Consider the following 20505-nt stretch of genomic DNA (forward strand, 5'->3'; position numbering starts at 1 on the left):
CTTCCTCAATTTTCAGAATCCTAAAGGTCTCCCTCCTCATAAGTTGCTGTTGAAGAAAAACTGTCCGCTAATGCCTCTAAGAAATTTAAATCCAGCTAAAGGTCTATGCAATAGCACAAGATTAATATATGGAGAACTTGGTCAGCACACAATTTCTGCAGAGATTGTTTTTGGCCATCATCGAGGCAAAAGAGTTTTTATTCCAAGGATACCTCTTCAAACGCCTGACAATGACAAAAATGAGATTGCATTCATGAGAATGCAATTTCCTGTCCGCCTTTACTTCGCTTTGACCATCAATAAATCACAGGGTCAAACTCTTGACTACGTCGGCATCTATCTACGAGAACCAGTTTTTTCTCACGGCCAGTTGTATGTTGCTCTGTCCAGAGCTAAGACTGCTACCAAAGTTAAAATTCTTCTGGTTCCTGGAACATTTGATGGCACAAACGTAGATTGCAAAACTCGCAATGTTGTCTTTGATGAAATTTTTAGATTAGCTCAGGCCTAAACAATTTTCTGCTTGAATTATGCTAAAGTAAGATGCTTATGCAGATTTGTTTTTGTTAGATTGTTGTGTTCTTGGATCTTTTAGTTCCTGCTCATTTATCCATCGACTTATGTGTTTATAGGATGGCTAACTTGCTGCCAATGCGAGATATTATGCCTCACATGAAAAATTAGAGCTGCATCATCACTGTTCAGGAAAAGCAACATATCACAAGCTCAATGGGAACACCGACAAGAAAGCAGAAATTTGTTTTCTATGATTCAGAGGTTAGTCAAAGCCACTGTTCGGTCTTAGATGTAATTGTTTAAACGCACTATTCTTTTGCTTTCTTAATCTTGTATTAATTTCATCTCTTTAAGTAGGGATCAAGAGTCGAAGGAATCATCTTCAATGATGACATTCCTAGAATGAGCCAGATCTTGCAAGTTTAAAAAAAATATAGAATCTCCAATGCTGAGGTCAGACCTATACCGTCAAAATTCCAGACATCTGAGCTTACCGTTCAATGGGTTATCAGCAGCAGGACTGTTATTGACGAAATTGCTGATGATGATGAAGTCATGCCTGTAAAATTCTACTATTCAAAGTTTACTGACTTAGTTCAACACATGGATGACAAAACTAGATTAGTGGGTGAGTCTTTCAATGCTTTACTCTTAATGTGTTTGCATTCTGAAAAAAGTTCTTTACGATCACTTTCTCTGTATTGTTCTTATACATGCTGGGAGTTGTGATCAGCGCGCTTGAGAGAAAAACAGTTATCAAGAACTCAAGGCAATCAGATGTTCAGAAATTTGTCCAGCTTAACGAAGAGTAAGAGCTTTAAGCTTCAGTTTAGGCAAAAGTTCATGCTGTCTTTTCTTTTTTTCCTCTGCAGTTGCTTTTTCCAATCTCTAACTGTTACCTCTTATCACGAACACATATCACAGCCGGTGCTATTGTCTCTATGGGATAGTTTCCTGGCTAATGAGGGACAGGAAATTGTATCTAAACTTCACAGCTATCCTGTGATCATTGCTCGCAGAATCAAAGTGAACAACTATAATGGTTTGTTCCCATTTTATTTTTGGAGATTTTTACCGTTTACCTTTTATATTCGTCTGCAGCACCTGTAAAGATTTGTTCCATTTCTTTTCGTCATATAGGGGTCGCACTTGGTACTTGGTTTGATTCAGCTATTCTTGTTGTTCCACCTGTACAAGAAGCAAGAGAACTCAAAAACTAGTACACTCTATTTCCAGTCATCGTCCTTTGCACAATTTAGATCTAAATGCTGTCCTAACTTTCAGTCCTGATATTCTTTATGTTCCTTTCACCCAAGGCATTGAGGAACACTAAGTTGATTAAAGAGATTGTCGAAAAAAAGGACTATATTAAATATAATCCACAGCTGTCCTTAAAATCAGACCAGAAAACCACCTGAATTTGCAACATAACTTCATTGCAAAAGGTTTAGGAGTGAAACATGCTGCCCTACTTTCATATTTTTGTCATGCATGATCATCTTTTTATACTCATGGTTGCGCATCTTTTAGACTATATGGGTGAAGACACAGTTCTTTTTTGAACACATCTTCCAAAAGTATTGATACATGTGCTGTAAAAATTGTTGCCGACCTACAGCAGCAGACTACCAAATTGAGTTTACCTATAACTCATGCAAAGAGAGACACCCTGCAGTGCCTAGGTGCTAAATATTCTGTCTGTAATATATTCATTTCTGTTAATTGTTTTGTAATACTTGTTCACATTAAAAAAGTCACTTGTTGCATATTGTGTACCTATTTTCAAATGCCGCTTTGATGTTGATTTGACCGATGACACCGGTGTGATACCAGCTTCAATTTTTGGCGAATTAGCAGAGAGCCTACTGACGTTTAGTGCACTGGAAGCAATGCAGCATTTTAATGAGGTTCTTACTCCTAAATCTTGCTAATAAAGATATTCTATACTTTTTACTCTTACTTTTCGTTCTCTCAACAGAATGTTAAACTTTCCCTCGAGTTTGTCCACAAGGAGCTTAAATCAAATATGTTTCTGCTTCACATCAAACATGTGCAAACACAGCTGGCAGATGCAAGGCAGTGCTACACAATTATATACTACTCTGAAATTAATGATGATGCCGATTCTGTCCGGTTAACAAGTGAACCAAAAGATGGCTCTCCCTTTCCTAGCAAAGAATCTGACACTATACAGCTCGCGACTCCAGGTAACTCACAAACATCTGCTTTTTTAGTTCTGCATTTATATTTTACTCCAGATAAATAATATGACAAATAAAAAAAAATATGGTCACAGGAGAGAATAGTGCTCATTCAAAGGTTTGTGTTCGACTTTCCGAAAGGTTTGATGGACCACAAAGCACTGAAGCAAATGAGGATGAAAATGCAGAGTGCAGCTCTACCAAGAAGCAAAAAATCAACTAACTTGTTACTGTTGGGTCTTTTGTCCACCTAATTCTTAGGTTCTATGGCTAACATGCAATCGTATATTTTTGCAAAGTTCCTTATGCATTCTTAGAAGGATCATTGATGTATTAATGAAACATGTGCTTTTGTTCATGGATACCCCTTAGACTGGTTTCGGTCTGGCATCTTTTACGTTTGCTGATAACTTGCAATCATCACCAGCTATGTATTTGAATTGATGGTTTATAACTATTATATGCTTGTTACAGTATCCTTTAAATTCACCTTCTACTCTATTCAGCTCATTAACTGACCTTTTACTGAATATGCTAGCTGTTATACACCAAATTTTGTAGAATACCTTTATCAGAACCTATTCAAATTTTCTCCTGCAGATAACTCTCTTACTAAATATCATACCTGCTATTATGAGTTCCTCTTACTCTGTTCACCAGCTCAAATTTCGTGTATCTATTAGCCTTAAATTGTGTAGTTGTGCAGCCTTCAATTTGTTTGCAAAAACACAACTTTTTTTCTCAGACAGAACTATGTATACCCTTACTTGGTTTGAAACACAGTAGATAAAATAGATGCACAGTGGTAGCAATCGCTGGACTTTCTCTGCATTCACTTCTTTTATTATTAACCAGTTATGCATCTTTGATGTGCCAGATCATTAATGCCCTTAACTGTGAAAAAATAAACGCCAGCTTAACTATAAAGAAATTCATTTTTAAAAAAATTATTAGCCATCAATTGTTTATATATAACTACTTCTTGAATAAATCATACATCCCAGCAAAGCACTACAAGTTAAGTTTCATACTTGCTTCTCTCAAATTATCCCTAGCCTTCAGTTGTTTTCTTTGCCTTCATATAATTACATCTTTGATGTTTTTCTTTAATTAGTTTGTCCAATTAGATCAATGGCGGAAGGTTCATCTACTTATGGATTAACAAATACCAGCTCAATCGCTTGTTGTTTTCTACTGAAATGCAATCACAGATGAGAGGTTTAATTTTCTTCTATGTGATGGAAAATATTTGTTAACGCTGTGCAGTCCAGTTATATAACTTCATTTGACATTTCCTATTTTCCACTCCTGAAACGCAGATTTTGCCTACTGAATTCAGGCTATTGCTTACTCAGCACCAACACAACAGAGTTATTCTCAGGCATGGAATTTATAAATGGCCTGTTGTGGTCGGTGAGCGTTCATTTGAACAAGGCTGGGATGAATATTGCCGTGAAAACATTACTAACAGACATGATATGTTGTTTCTCCGGCATACCGGTAATCTCATATTTGATGTCGTCCATTTTTTCGAGCTGCAAAAACAGGTTTACCTGTCTTGGACAGCGCCATTGCCAAATTTATTGCAGGCCGGTACTAATTTACCCTTACCTTTATATCTGCTACTTGTAGCAAAATTGTCTCTAATTTATTATCTGCTAAATAACTTCAGATTGTGCAAATTCTATGATAATTCCACAGTGGGTTGCTTCATCAGCGATGCCAGATTTAACCCAAACTCTCACTGATTCGGTTTCCTTCTATCAAACCTTTAATACAGCAACCCCAAATACATTGGTAACCTATCCTTGCACTGTTTCTTTTCCCTCTCTCACTGCATTCCTTTAAACCAAATCTATATATTCTGTTCACGGATCTTACTTTCGTTCTTTTCTATTAGAAAATCCCAAGATTCGTCGATCACTTTGTTAATGGACGCAGAACTCCAATGCTTCTTATTAGGACTGGAGAGAAACTTACACAGGTTGGTGTGAAAGGAAAAAAACTAAAAGCAAATTGGAGAAGCTTCGTTCTTCAGCATCAGTTGCAACACAATGACATCCTTGTCTTCATTCCAGAATCATCAACTACCTTCGTAGTTTTAGTATTTGATGATAATGGCGTCGAGAGAGTCTTTCCATTGTCTTGCATTTTCAAAGTTTATTCTAATTGTCCTGGTTGTACGTAACTTCTGCAGTATGCCTTTCTCTATGAACTAAATTCGCTTTTCTCTTGAAGCTCTTCATCGCACATTGTTCCAATTTTTTATTTCATTGAAGCGCATTCCGACTCAATATGGCTGCATTTCAATGAAATCAAGCATGCAGCAAGTACATTACAAATACCTAACATCTACTATTGCTGCTCCTTTTTCCCACATAATCAATAATTAATCAGTAACTAATTTCATATAAATGGCCTGTTATGGCATGAAAATCAAGTACACTAGGCATTCCACCTTTCTATTTATCAAATGGTTATTTGATTCTCCAATTAATAAACTTCAGTTAGGGAACATTTCCATTGACTGTGGTGATAGATTGTTGCACAGAGAATCCTTACTTCATACCATGCATCGCACTTCCATTCTCCTGTCCAGAGTTGTCGCGTTAGTTGTTCCAATTTTCATGTTACGTACAAAGAATTGAATAAACAATATACAAACATTTGAACAACATCAAAATTAATAAATTTATAACCAACACAGACAAATCAATCCTCCACAGAATAATAGAAAAATTAATAGTGTTTACTCATTGTTTAATATTTTAAAACCTCCCATTTACTTCTCCGGACACTTCGTCCCATCTCTACATGAAGCAAAATCATACTCATGAGCTTCAATTTTATTCGTCTCAATTGTTTTCTTTTCGTCCTTTTTCTCAACACCATGTTAAATTCAAACATTAATTTACTTGTGTTTTCTTACGACATTGCTTTTTAAAAAAACTTAATCATTTTATAACCAAATAGCTTAAATGCAATGCATCCGATTTATAAAATCTCCACTCGAAAATCGGGGCATTTTCTGGGTAACATGAAATTAACACCGCGCATCGTGCGGTGATCCCCTCCTAGTAATTATAACAAGGTGTTGACTGATCTTGTACTTCCTGTTGAATTTTGAGATTGACATCTGAGGTAAAGTGACATTGGAACTGGGCCTATCTTCGTTCATTTCCTTTCATGCACTAGCCTCAATTTCTTATAGCTTTCTTTATTCCTTTTTCTCCCTTTTTACAAAATGTAAAGCATAGGGAGGAGGGAAGGAATAAGCAAGAAAGGAAAGTGGAAGAAGAATGGAGATGGCAAAGATGAAACTGCTATGTACCCAAAACAAAGAATAAAAATTCTTCTCCTCCAGTGCGCTATTTGTAGTCAAATAATTTTAAATGGAATGTTTGACATCTTTAAACAGTGGCATGTAGATGAATGCTACTTGTGTGTTTGGATAGGCAATTTACAAAAACTATTTGCTTGTATCACGAATAATATATTTTTCAACATATTTTTTTAATATTATTAATCACTTTTTTATTTCAGATACAGTACATTCAAAAGATTATTACAATAATTATTTCAAATAAGCTTTTAACCAGTTAAAAGTTTTACATGAGTGTTGAACTTTGGAACATTGAAAAATCAACGATGGCAAGAGAATCTCAACCCTATCGTCACAGAGAATAGTAGTTTTACGCCTCGAGCAAATCTCACGTTATAGTTTAGTACCATTACATAAACCCTGTTTAGTTTCTTAAAGTTAAGATCATACCCTTCATTTCTTTTCTCGTTTAACTTGATGAAAAGTGAAAATTTTTTACCATGTTGTTGCCGAACAAAAGTAACTTTTACATTAAGATATTGCTATAGAAATTTCAAGGTGACATGTTCTTTTGTTATAGCTAGGCACATTCATACAAGTAATTATATAGTCCCGTGAAATAAATAATGTAGTATAAATTTTCTACTGGCCAATAATAACAAAATAGCCAATCGTCTTATCCCTCCTCACCTGCATGAAACAGGTTGTACAGGGTCCAGTAGACATCAAAAGGGCCTGAGCTTTGCTACTGCAATGTATCATTGTATTGGGTTGGGCATGGTTGACCTTTATTGCCAAAGATCTTGAAAATAGTTGAGCCCAAATTTTTAAGAGGGCCAACATCCACACAAATAGGCGATGAAAAACCCATGTGGCTGAACAAAAAAAAGCATAGTTATTAAACCCGGCCCGAAGAGGAACCCGGTGAAACAGGTCGGTCAACGGGTTACTGGTTCAACCAATGGGTGAGTGATCCAACTGGTGGGTCACTACATATATTTAAATATTATGTTTTATAAAACTATAATAAATTATGTTATAGTAAATACTCAATTAGTTCAATTTATTATAGAATCATTAATTCTTATAAGAATTAACAAAACCTAAATTTAATTAGTAATCCACCAAACTTCAAGTATAAAATTTTATCTAAGTGTAATTATCTAGTTTATTTACGAATTTTAAGTGCAAAAGGTTATTAAGAATAATATTTATTTTTAAAATAAATTGTGTAATATGTTATTTTTTAAATTCATTTCATAATTTATAGAATTTAGGGAATAATAAAATTTTATTAAAAAATTCCAAACAAATTTTGTTTTGAAGAAATAAAATAAGAATAAAAAACTAATATATAATATAGAAGGAGTAAATAAGCACTAAGTGAGCTGTTGGACTAGTGGTGAGTGCGCTTAACCTTTATACTTGAGATCTGAGATTTGAATCAGCATTGGAACATCTTCTAATCATTTCTATCGCAAAATCGGGTTCCTTACAAAACCGTCCCCGAGTTCCTTACAAAACCGTCACGTTCAACCGGTTGAACCGCCGGTCCGTTGAAAAGTCAACGGATTTCTTGCACAAACGATCCAATTACAAACCCAGCCCGGTTTCATGACCGGTTCACCGGGTTGACCAGTATAACTATGAAAAAAATTTTACTATTTGGAATGCTCCGATATTCCAGTTGTTGTAGTATTTTAATAAAATAGTTAAATTCTCAATTAATTGTGTAAGTTACAAGGAGAATAAATTGGCAACAATTTCTGAAATTTATTGGTGAATGAATGATTTTTGACTAAAGATTTATTATATGAATTATGATTTTCAATTACAATAAGTTTTTGTAACCAACGGCCCTTTGAACCGTTGGCCACCACCAAAGACTTTAAGTCTTGATGGGATGGGAGGTCAAGAATTCAAACCTTGATGGGATTGGAGGTCAAGAGTTCAAATCTTACCTCCCATCAATGTATCATTAGATATAACTTCTTCTAAATCCATACGGGTGCATGTACACCCGTCTAGTCCGATGGTGGTTTAATTTTCATCGATTTTTCTAGGCCCCGTTGGGCCTCCCTCCTAAGTGTAGGCTAGAGTAGGATTACGAGTAGAAGTAGATTAGGTCAACTGTTGCCGTTTGATAAAAAAAAATTACAATAAGTTTTTTGTAATTCAATTGCAATAAGTTTTGTAATCTACAATTCTAATTTAAATATAATTTGAATAGCCAATAATTCCTACATATATCTAGCATATAATGTAACTTATGGGTTTTGATTAACTTTTCATCACCTATATATACGTGTAGTTGAGATAGAAATAATACTACAACTTTTCATAAGAGAAAAACGATTTACTCCTTTGTTATTTTTTATCTCATAGATTGGCAACAAAAATCAGTGTTAGTGGAGCTATACGCTCTTAGTTGTGTAGACTAATAAGAGTTACAGCAAATGTGGATGGGTTGTTATATCCTAGGGGTGACTAGTTGGAGATTCTGCTGCACCAGAGTTGATTCTTCTGCAGAGACTTAAATTACCTTAAAGAAAACGAGATATCCGTATCTTAGCTCACCGCATTTTCTCATACTATTGTTATAACTATTTTTAATTTTTCTATTTGACTTTTGTATTTTTTGTTCTAACGGAACAGAACCAGTCAATAACAAAATTATCCCTACGTAGATCATATAACTAGGGGATGTAGTGCCAAGGGTGCATACAATTTTGCAACTACTGAACTGGGAATTCTAGGCTCTCAGTCTTTCCAACACGCTTTTAACTCACTTCATCGATGCTGCAAAATCCATACTAAGCAAGGCTCGAGAAGATGGACCTAGGTGATTTTTAGTATTCGTTGTTACTACATGTTTATCTCTTAAAGATAATATCATATTAGCGTTTGTATTTCAACTTTTCACCTTGTCTTATTGTATAGGACTAGGCAAGCATCAGACTTCAATATGGTATGGTGTTATTTGGGAAGAGTTCAATCGCTTGCAAGTAGAACTTGCAAGATGTGGAAGCATGGGAACTGAATATTGCAATTTTTGAGAAGGATAGTTGACGCTTTTCTTTCTTTCTTTTTTTGAAAGGATACAATGAGTGAATGAGACTCGTGAGATTAAATATGGGTTGTGTTATTTTAAAATGGTTTTAATGCCTGCATCTGAGATTTTTTTGGCCAAGTCTAAAGTCTGTATCTTAGATTATTTTTGTGGGCCAAACCCGAAGACAACCCTCCAAAACTATAAAAAGAGGGTATCCCGTTCCCAACCCATTTTTATAATTGGGTCGGCATGAATGAGGGGGCGGGTCACGAATTAAAACATGTTAAAACCACAAGTATTTGACCTAGTCCATATGCAAGGTTAATTCAATTGTATATTCTGTCCATTAAAGCTAGAACCAGTAGTGAAATACCTGAGTCTCTTTCTTCAAATTTTCAAATTTGCAATGATTTACTTTATTATTTCGATAATTTGGTTAGCTTTTTAAACTTGTCTATTATGTAGTTTCTCATTTTAGCTACGGGAATGTTCATTTCAGTCCCTTTCTATTTATTTACGCCCCCATTACGTCCTCCTCCTTCTTATTAAGAGACTATAATGCCCCTATCCTATTTTTATTTCTCATACTCATATATTATTAACTCACCAAATAAGTTGCTATTGACAAATTGAAGTGATATATTCAATTCAAACGTATCTACCTCATTACATTATTAGTTTTTTAATTTTTAACTTTTAATTTTTTTTTTTTAAAGAGGATCAACCGTGGTTTCCCACTTACTCTTCTTGATGACTCAAACCCATGATGTGTTGGTTACAGGTCAAGGATAATGAGGCAAATACATGAGAAACCACTGTTGCAAAAAAATAAATGTTACTTACATGGCTACTTTTATCATCTTCTGATTTCGTTAACTTTCATTCATGCTATAATTAAAGTTTTTGTCCAAAAGAATTGCACGAAATACATTTATTAGTGAGTTTTAAATTGGCCATTTGCTGTATGTGAATGAATGGCTATTTGGTTTTGGAATATAAGAGCAAACATGATAAAGTCAATCTATGTACATTAGGGAAACAAAAGGGTAAGAGTAGCCTCTTGATAAGAAAGATGGAATATTGGGGTGGTTTGGGAATATGAATAACAAGAAGGGAAATTCATTAACATTTCTCTTTCAGTTGTCTTGAAGAGGTTGTTTTGAAACTTGTTTAATTACTTTGAATGTGTTAGGATTACTAGTCCTGTGATTGCCTTTTCCATGAATCATATACTTCAAATTATGAAGAAGGTTTTTAAACTTTTAGTTAGTTCTCAATTATCAATTACTGAAACTTGAAATGCAATTTTTTTTTTTTTAAAAAAAAAAAAAACTCAGATGTAGATTCAGGTACTTGAGGGTTTCGAACCAATGTGACGGATACCCACAGTCTCTATAGGCAGGTTACGATTTGATAATTTTCTTTTTTTTTTTTTCAGAACTCTTAAACTCCAATTTGGGTCATGAAATTGTCCCGTGGTTTAGCTCTGAAGTTAACAAGAATTCAAAGGCAATATGCCCATTTATCGCGCCGTCATGTGCGGTAGATTGTTGCTTTTTTGAAATGGTCACGCAATTAGACAATGACGCGAATTAAATTGCCTACCTTTTCAGTCTTAAAAATTGGGTCATTCCTCATACTTACATCCAACTACACTTATTCTTTTTTCTTTTTTTTTTGAATTTTATGAAGTGTTGTTTCCAATTCCACAAGTTAACTTTTACAGTATTCTTTGATCTTATTTCAGAGGGGAAGCATATGGTTAATTTAATTCAATAGACAAAAACGTACCATAATCTAAAACAATTAGCTAATTAAAATTTTGAAGTAAACTTGGACCGTGGCTTTCTACAGAAAAATTTTTATATTTTTCGTGAACAAACTTTTCAATCATGTTTTTACCTAGCGTACATTAAATTATTATAATATATTTTTATATAATTTTTTAAAAAAAATAGCAATCCAAACAGAACGACTCGTGAAAGGACTAACAACCATGAAAGAAGTCATCATGAAGGGAGGCAGGATATTAATGGTTTCAGACAAGCATGCGATCGTTTTCGTATCATTCACAACCGGAGTTTCTCAAGATGGAAATGGGATCAACGGGCACACTTGGGGCATTCAAGAGTGGGATTTGAGTTGGCCTCCATCTCAAAAACAGTCCCTCCATACGAGTGTTGCAAAAGAAGATGGTTTATGCCATACGAGTTTGGCATGGATGCCACATGATATTAGAGAGAAAAGCTAACAAAATATTTGTATCTAATTTGGCTTATTTTTTTTACCAAGCAAGTTAAGACTTTTGTGGTAATAAACTAACCCGAATCCCGTGTTTCAAAATTTGATTTGAGTTTAGTTATTTGGGAATTATATTTTATCTCTTGTTGCAGTGATTGATTTCTTAAGAGTCAGGTTAATTTCTTTTTAGGATGCTTTTCTAATTTGGATTTGCTGTCCATCAATAGTGTCATTATTTAAGAGTTGGATCCTCTTTTTGCTCTAAATCAATCCCCCTATTGATAATAACCCAAGTAATTCAAGTTCGAAGAGCCAAACGACGCATTAAAGAAAGGATAAATCTTTCGTACAGTAGCAAGATTAGATACATATCATATATGCAAAACTTATAGTTGACATTTAAACTTTGAATATATATCATGCATCTATTGTCACACTGTCACTATAGAAAAAATTAATCGTGAAGAGATAAATCTTTTCTAGATTTAAAGAGTTTTTCTGTTATTAGGTTTAGAGCTTAAATTATGAGCCCGAGAAAGGGCTCCTAAGGTTTCTAGAATCTTTTCATTTTAAGATTCAAAGTTTGAATTATGAGCGTTAATCAAAGTCTTTCATGGAGAAAAATATGCTGAGAAAAGGAGTCGATCAGCTCATTCTCATTCTATCGTCTCTCATTCACGGTCTATATATATGTTTTTTCAGTCACAAAATTGAGCCTAATGTAGTCAAATTAAGGGCTAAAATTGCATAAAATTTGGGAATAATTGGGATCGAAAAATAATCAAGAATACCTTTCCCACAATTACAGGTTGCATATTATATCTCCATGCCGATGAGTTGTCTTGACCTGCTTATGCTATGAGACATTTTGACAAATATTTATGATGTGGAAAAATGGCTGCGATCGTTACCGGAAATACAAGTAATTAGTATATGCTTGTTTTGATTGTGATGATAGCGTTTGGGCCTTGATAGTTTTTATACTTTTTTGTGTACTTCTACAATTTGTCAACATGAAGGCATCTATAGCTGACTGGCTTCGGCAACGACTCAATTTTTAGCCATTCGTTAGCTATCTTAACAGGGACAATTTAGTCATTTCATTGATTTTTGCTTTTAGCCAATTGATTCTCGAATTTCTAGTTTGACCAGTCTTAAGGGGGATAACCTGTGTACTAAAGAGGTAAAGTGAGATTAACCCCATGATTCCGGGGGCCAAAGTGCCTTTCATCCTCTTTTTTATTTTATTTTATTCGAGTCGTACATAATCAAATTTGGGAGACGGTGATAAATGACTGCGTACTAAGGATGCGTTTGATAAAATTAAAATCTGAAATTTGAAATCTAAAGTCTGAATTCATTAAGTTATTGAGCTGTTAAGTACTAAATCTAATACATTTGAGTATATATTATATTAAATGATAAGTGAATAGGTTATTACTTACTATTAGGAGTAAACTTTACCCAAAACATTCAGTGCCACTTAATTAATTTAAATATTTAATTTTTAGTTATCATACGTAAAATCTGAATTCATTAATTTTAAGAGTAAATTTTTTATACACTGACAGTGTATACACTATCACCGTTTAATTTATAACATGTGTACAAAAGTTGAATTTCAAATTCAAATTTTACATAATTGTCTTTCATACAACGCGCTGTCAGTGTAGAAAAGATTAATCCTAATTTTAATTATTGAATTGAATTATCAAACAAGGCCTAAATATCATACAAGCAGCGGGGCATGATCCGCCTAGTTTCACTTTCACCTTCAAATTCGTTAATTCAATAATGTTAGGTGTGGACTCCCAGTGCACTGTGTCCGCTAGAAACTTAACCAAATAGCGCGTTGTGGGTCAACTACCAACCAATCAATGCAAAATACGAAAAGAAATCCAGCAATATGCATGATTAAACTAATGCAATATTGCTAACTATTATCTAAAATATGCCCATAAAGTTACCCTTAATTAATTCGCCATGATTCCAACATAATCCACTTATCTAGCATTGTTGAATCCCAAAAAAAGAAATAGTATACACAAAATAACAATGCAAAAAAAGCTCCACTACTTGTCAAAACATACACATCCAGCATAATTGCATTCTATTATAAAAATTACTTATAAAAATATTATTTACTAGCATCACAAACACATTTTACAATGCAGTTCTCAATTTTTTTAATTTTACATATATCATATAATAAAAAGTACTATAATTATTATTTTAAATGTTACATAAAAATATTAACCCTCTCGATAGTAGCGTAATTAATTCGCTTCTCTTGATTTTGCTGAATTTTACATATGTATACACAAGAACAAAAATGCCAAACAAGCTCATGTCAACCCATAAGCACCTATCATAATCGCATTACATTATAAAAACTAGTACTAGTATTAAGGATACAATTGTTTCAAACAAACAAAAAAAAAAAAAAAAAGATACAAATTAAAAAGAAAAATATCTAATACATTCACTTGACCACAAATTTGCCGTCGGGATTCAAAACTCCACCAGCCTGTCTAACGTCGAAGGTGGGAGCCACCGTGGGCACCGCCTGATAAGGCGGAGGATGGTGCATCACGTTCACACCTCCAGGCGCAGCACAGAAGACCTGCCTTCCTGCGCCGTCGTAGCTAACTTGCGCATACCCTGGCTCAGAAGCAATTGGTGGCCGTACCAATCCGATTCCAATCCCGTCAGATGTGTAGGCCCCACCAATCTTTTGTTGCTGAATCATCGAGGAAGATGCAGGCGGACCCATCGGATTATACACCGGCTGTTCCCGGTAAGCCTCTGGCACCATCCTTTGCACTCCGAAGTACTGCTGGCCCACTTGGCCGGGGACCTGTCTCATCGCCGGAGCTTGATAAACCCCCGCCGGAGTTTGAATTAGGTACATAGGAGGAGGCTCGGTTCCCCCAACCCCAGCTGGAAAAGGCCCTTGTCTTTCCTGCCAATACGTCGCCGGAGTTGTCACCGGCGCGACCTGCTCCGCCTGAGGAGCCTGGGGTGGAGGTTTTTGCTGGTAAAACTCATCGACTTTCCTCCTGTACAAATCTTGATCATGGCCTGAAATTTGCATCTTCTGCAACTCATGCATCTGCCGTTGAATCTCCGCCGCCGGAGGAACCACGGGCTCGCCTATCACCTGCCGTACCATAACCGTAGGAGCCACCGGCGGAGGATCCTGCAACTTCGCCGGCGTGGGATGACCCTTTTCCAAACCAAACAAAAAATCAGGGCTCCTCGCCGGCTCCTCCACCCCAGAAACCGCCACAGACTGCGGAGAAGAGCCCTCCAAATTCTGATTAATCTGCGCAGCATTCAACGCGTCAACAAACCACTGCCTCTCAGCCTTGGAATCATCCGACTCAAAACTACTCACGGACGGCGGCGGGTTGGCATTCAACGGAAATATAAACAGCCTCAGCCTCGCCGGCTTAGCTGAAGACCGATGAAGACGGTCATATTCGAGCATCATATGCTCCAAATCCTCATCGTTGGTAACCGAAATTAACGCATCAAGGTCTTCTCCGGGCAACTGATACTTAAAACTTACTTCAGAGGAATCAGAAAGCGAAGAGAGTTTAGAGATGAGCATGGAGTACTTGACGTTCCTATCGACGGCTAAGATTTTGGTGTCGCCGCCGACGTAAGTGAGCTGGTTGTCATGAGGGCGGGGGAGGATTTTACCGCCGTAACCGCACAAGAACTTGACTTTGAAGTAGGCAGATGAAGAAGAAATGGCCTCATCCCAGGAGGAATTTTCGAGGGACCTTGGGGAGGAATTTACGGAATCCGGGTAGGATGAATTATTCAATGCGTAGTTCTCCATCTCTTCGTGTTTTTTTTTTCTTCTTTTTCTTCTTTTTTTTTTTTTTTGGCCTGGGGAGATTTTGGGTTGTTTGGGAGGGGATTAAGGGACCGGGGAATGAGGATTGGCCATGATAAAACAGAAAAGCTGAACGGAGGGAAGACTATCGATTCAGGGGCCTGGGGGACCGGGGGCGGGTGAGGGGATGGTGGGACCAAGGAATTGCAAGTGTATTATTGAGGAGGCTTGAGGAGTTGGAAGCAAGATAATGATGAAGCGTGGAAGGAAGACTTTTAAAAATTTGTTTTCTGCCTTGAAAAAGATTGGGGGGTGCATTATTGCTTGTGTTTCAACCCGCAAAAGATTACTCGCATTCGTGAACGAGAATGTCAAGGCAGTAGTACAGTATTCATGCACGCACCACCTAGCAAGTTTTTTTTTTTTTTTTGGATAAGAAGTAAATTTGAGTAACGAGTTATTCTTAAGAAGAACATTAAATTCCTTAGAATTTAATAAGTTTAGTTGTAATTTTTTTGCAAATTCTAAAATTATCTCTTCATAAAAAATAGGGATAATTTCAGAAACCTCCCCTGAGGTTTCTGACACTTTCACTGACATCCCCTGAGGTTCTCAAAATTTCACTTACCTCCCTTGCTTTTGATTTTGTGGTAACAATCCAGTCCAAATTAGATTAAAATATTATTTTCATGTGTGAGAAGGTATTTTTATTCCATAGCTACCCTTTGCAGAAGTTGTATTAGTAGAAGATTCAAAGAAGAATAAATGATTTGGACTAATTAGTAAAGTTGAGGGGGGGTAAGTGCAATACAAAAAATTGCATGCACCAGATGTGCCATGCAACAGTTATTTGGCAGATTTTGCAACGGCTAGCTGCAAATTGCAACGGCCAGAAGGTTTGCTGTTTCAGTAGCAATAGCATATAAAGCAAAGCAACTTAACTACCTCTGAGGTTTCAAGCTATTAACATTCTTTGCTACTAATTTGGAGTGATAACAAGTGCATTTGCTGTGCTACAATTAGAGCTCTGAGTAAAAAGTTTTAGCTGCAACCATGGCCTCTTCAAGCCATAGGGGAGAATCATGGAATTCACCTACATCTTTCTCCATTAAAAACAGGTTTTGCCGCTGTAATCGCAAAGCAACCGTAATGATATCAGAGAGTGAAAGGAATCCAGACAAGTTGTATTTCTATTGAGAAATTTCCAACTTTGTGATGAATTTTAAAAAAATTCTACAAAAGGGGTGATTTTGGGTTTAATTTCCGTCAGGGGGGTCTTCGCATTTGTGAATTTCACAAATGCGAGCTTACAAGAGCTCGCATTCGTGGAATGCGAGCTCTGGTTATTGAGCTCGCATTCCACGAATGCGAGCTCTTCTCAATTTTTTTTTTCCTTTTTTAAGAGCTAGGGAATTATTTCTAGGAAGCAAATGCGAGCTCTTATCTTTTTTATTTTGGTATTTTTTGAGAGGTAGGGAATTATTTGCAGAAAGCTTCTAATTTTTGTTTTAAAAAATGTTGCAAATATTTAAAATTTTGCAAATAGCTCGCATTTGTTAAATTTGACCTGCAAAAATTGTATTTAACTTTTTTGTTAGATTTCGCATTTATAAGTATGACTTGTAGAAAATTAGATTCAAATTTAGATGTATTAGGGTTTTAAAAATATTATATAAGTGATAAAAATTTTATAAATTGTAAAAATAAAATCAAACTGCTTGGATAATTAAATGTTATATTTGCATAAGAAATAATACAATAATCATAATAATGATAATACAATAATATTGGTGTAATAAAACTGCCATTAATTTAAATATTTACTTATAATGCCCAAAGAGCCTAATTACCAATTTTTTCTTCTCGCGCTCAAATATAACATTAACCCGCATGCGAGCTAACCTTGAAATAGAAAAAACACAGAATCCCGCTTGCGGGTTTCAGGAGTATTCGGATATTCTCATATGCACCTATGCAAATCGAACCAACCGGATATCTTATCCGTATCCCATTTTTTTAAATAAAAATCTTATAAATTTGAAAAATAAAATCAAATTTAGATGTATTAGGGTTTTAAAAATATTATATAAGTGATAAAAATTTTATAAATTGTAAAAATAAAATCAAATTTAAATAATTAAATGTTATATTTGCATAAGAAATAATACAATAATCATAATAATGATAATACAATAATATTGGTGTAATAAAACTGCCATTAATTTAAATATTTACTTATAATGCCCAAAGAGCCTAATTACCAATTTTTTCTTCTCGCGCTCAAATATAACATTAACCCGCATGCGAGCTAACCTTGAAATAGAAAAAACACATAATCCCGCTTGCGGGTTTCAACGTTATTCTGCGCTTCGTGTGTTTGCTTTTGTTTTGCTTTTGTCTTTTTTTTTCGAAATGGAGGGTTGGCGGTGGAGCTTAGTACGAGAGCTCACTGAACTCTAATAGGTTTCTAATTAGGTTTCTAATAAAGACTTCGTTCGATATGTGATATTTCAGCCGAACTTCGAATCCATGGCACTTATTACGCGCTTAAGCCACCTGTCCACATTAGCAATCAAATGGCTTGATATCAAGAATTCCACAAAGGTAAATTACCTAATAACCTTGCAAAATAGGCTATCCATCTTCCTTGAGTTCATATAAAAACATTATCCTAAATACCAAAAAGGACAAGCTTGAATTCCCAATCCCACCTGTGTACATAAATTGTTCTTATTTGATTGAACTTCTTGTCTTGTAACAAATGACTCCACAGACATTTTCTTGCAAAGTACGTAATTTGAAGTCAGGCGTGTAATCTTGCATGACAAGAATAGGTACGTAAAGAATAAGAAAATTCATTATGTAACTTAAACATATACGGTAGTAATTAACCCCAACTACTTGGGATATATCTGTAATTTTGGCCCTGATGACGTCAGAAAAGGGGCCCAATTTTTTATCAAGGGAGGTAAGTGAAATTTTGAGAACCTCAGCGGATGTCAGTGAAAGTGTCAGAAACCTCAGGGGAGGTTTCTGAAATTATCCCTAAAAAATAGGACATAAATTGCCTTGGTAAAGATAAGAACCTTCTTAAGAATTACCATGGTAAGGAATAGTTTTCTGACACGAATTAACCACAAAATATCATCGTTTAATGATTAAAGAAAGAAAGGTTCATCTGTAGTCGGGTCAAATCTGATTGTGACATGTTGAGTAAATGTTTATATTTTACACATTTGATAAGCCCAAAAATCTCAAAGCCAATGACACATTTGCCTGGAAAGTCTACTGTTGTTAAATAGCTTATATTAGTTAAAAGTCTGTAAAATTGGAAAACAATAGAAAAATAAATAATGGAATAAACAGTTTAAAAAATAGTAAAAAGCAAATTATTTCTAATGTGAACTCATAAATTTGGAATTGGAAGGAAATCCATTAAATGCTAACGGCTCGAATGTCATATTATTATTTTAGGTGTGGATTTAGAATTGAAAGGCATGAATTTTGCCTCTCCATTAATTAATTGGCAGCCAAATGTTCGCTGTCTACTTCTCATTTTCTCCAACTTCTCTCTAATTCTTTTTCTTTTCTCTGCAGGCTTTCTTCTTTGGTCGATTTCGTTTAATTTTGTTTTTCTAATAAAATCTCTCTTAAATTTTTTAGTGAGGATTTTCTATTTTTTGTAGGAATTTTTAGTGAGAATTTTTTGTTCTCTTAGGAGTTCCTTGTGAGATTTTTGTGCTGTTCCTTTTCTTATTTTGTTGTTAGATTTGAATTTATTTTAGGCCTAGTTATCAGATCTAAAATGTTTTTGGATTTTAAGTTTTTTCAACAAATTTCATTATCATTATTGGAGTTTAAAACTAGATTTGGCAATTACAACATGCACATAATGAGTTGCAGTGATTTATTTTTATCAGAATGTAATTTTTAAATTTCTTGTATTTTTCAAATTTAATTATAATTTTTAGATTGATTACATTTGTTAAATTACAGATTTGTTCTTAGTATATTTTTGTCTTACCATTAGAGTAGTAATGTAAATCAAATTGTGTTAGATGATTTCAAACAATCCAATAATGAGATTTACTTTTTTTATAAAAAATAAAAAGAAGTTAAATGATTTTGAAAGAATGGCCAACTAATTATAAGAGGTCACCAACCTTGATAGGTAGGATGGTACAAAATGATAAGCCATTAGTATAAAATAAGCCCGTTTGAATTGTTATTTTTAGGATTTTTTATAAAAAAAATGTATTATAACGATTTGATGTATGTGAAATAAAAAAATTGATTGAAAAATGTGTTCACGGAAAACGAAAAAAAATTTCTGCAAAAAATTACAATCCACATAGTAATAGAGTACCAATGATTTACTCTAAAAAAAGTATAGCTTTTTATTTATTTTAAGATGGTAGTTCATGAAAATATGCGTAAAGAAATGTAGAAAATGTAATTGTTTAAAAAAATAGTTTCTAAATTTTTCAATAGTTATGCAGCAATACTAAACAAAATTTGGGTACCATATACTCAATTTATTTTTTTTTTGACAAAAAATTAGAAAAATAACATTAATGGTTTGACTAGATATAATATATGACTCTTTAATTCATGAAAATATTTTTTGATATTACAACATATAGACGTAAATCACAAGATTATAATGGTACAACCAACATTTTAGAATATCTAGAGATCCTATTAATTCCAACTTATGGTTGACATTGAGTTAGTAATTCTTAGAAATCTAAGAATGGGATTAAGATCTTGACACCTACTATTCTAACGCTACTTTTAATCTTTAACTTTTCAGGCTATAAAAAATTGAGCTGCATGTGATCATTTTGATGAAATTGAGTCTGTGGCTGTGGTAGGTGTTTATTTTAATTTTGATTCTTTTTTGCTCGCGCCAAAAGAAAGGGAATATTGCATACATAAGAAGAAGTATCTGATGCAAAAATTGACTTCGCAACCGAAATTATCAATAAATAATAATAATAATAAACAAGGATATGGAAGCCATATATGAGGACAAAGGAACAACACAGCACATAATCTGCAAAACCTATACAACTTGCGAAGCCTATCAAATTGTTTCCACATTTCTTTTTTTTAGATGCATGCTTTTCCCTTTCAACTTACATGAGTTAATAAAAAAAAAATCACACGAAAAATCAACATAATACTCTCAAAAGAACAACTTAATAATGGATTTAATAGATTTTTTTTTTTTTGAGATTTTAAGGTAAATTTGGATGTTGAATATAGGACGTATAAGCAAATATATACTGATAACTTACATGAATCAAATCACACGTCATATAAGTGC

At 34.5% G+C, this 20505-nt stretch overlaps 1 protein-coding gene across 1 annotated transcript; it reads right to left on the reverse strand.

Annotated features, from left to right (window-relative positions):
* Positions 1–13814: 13814 nt before the first annotated feature.
* Positions 13815–15179, reverse strand: LOC113750321. The gene has a single exon (XM_027294314.1). It carries the CDS (start codon positions 15177–15179, stop codon positions 13815–13817), a length of 1365 nt encoding a protein of 454 aa, XP_027150115.1.
* Positions 15180–20505: the final 5326 nt, after the last annotated feature.

The sequence above is a fragment of the Coffea eugenioides genome, chromosome 10, assembly GCF_003713205.1.
Source record: "Coffea eugenioides isolate CCC68of chromosome 10, Ceug_1.0, whole genome shotgun sequence".
Classification (NCBI taxonomy): Eukaryota; Viridiplantae; Streptophyta; class Magnoliopsida; order Gentianales; family Rubiaceae; genus Coffea; species Coffea eugenioides.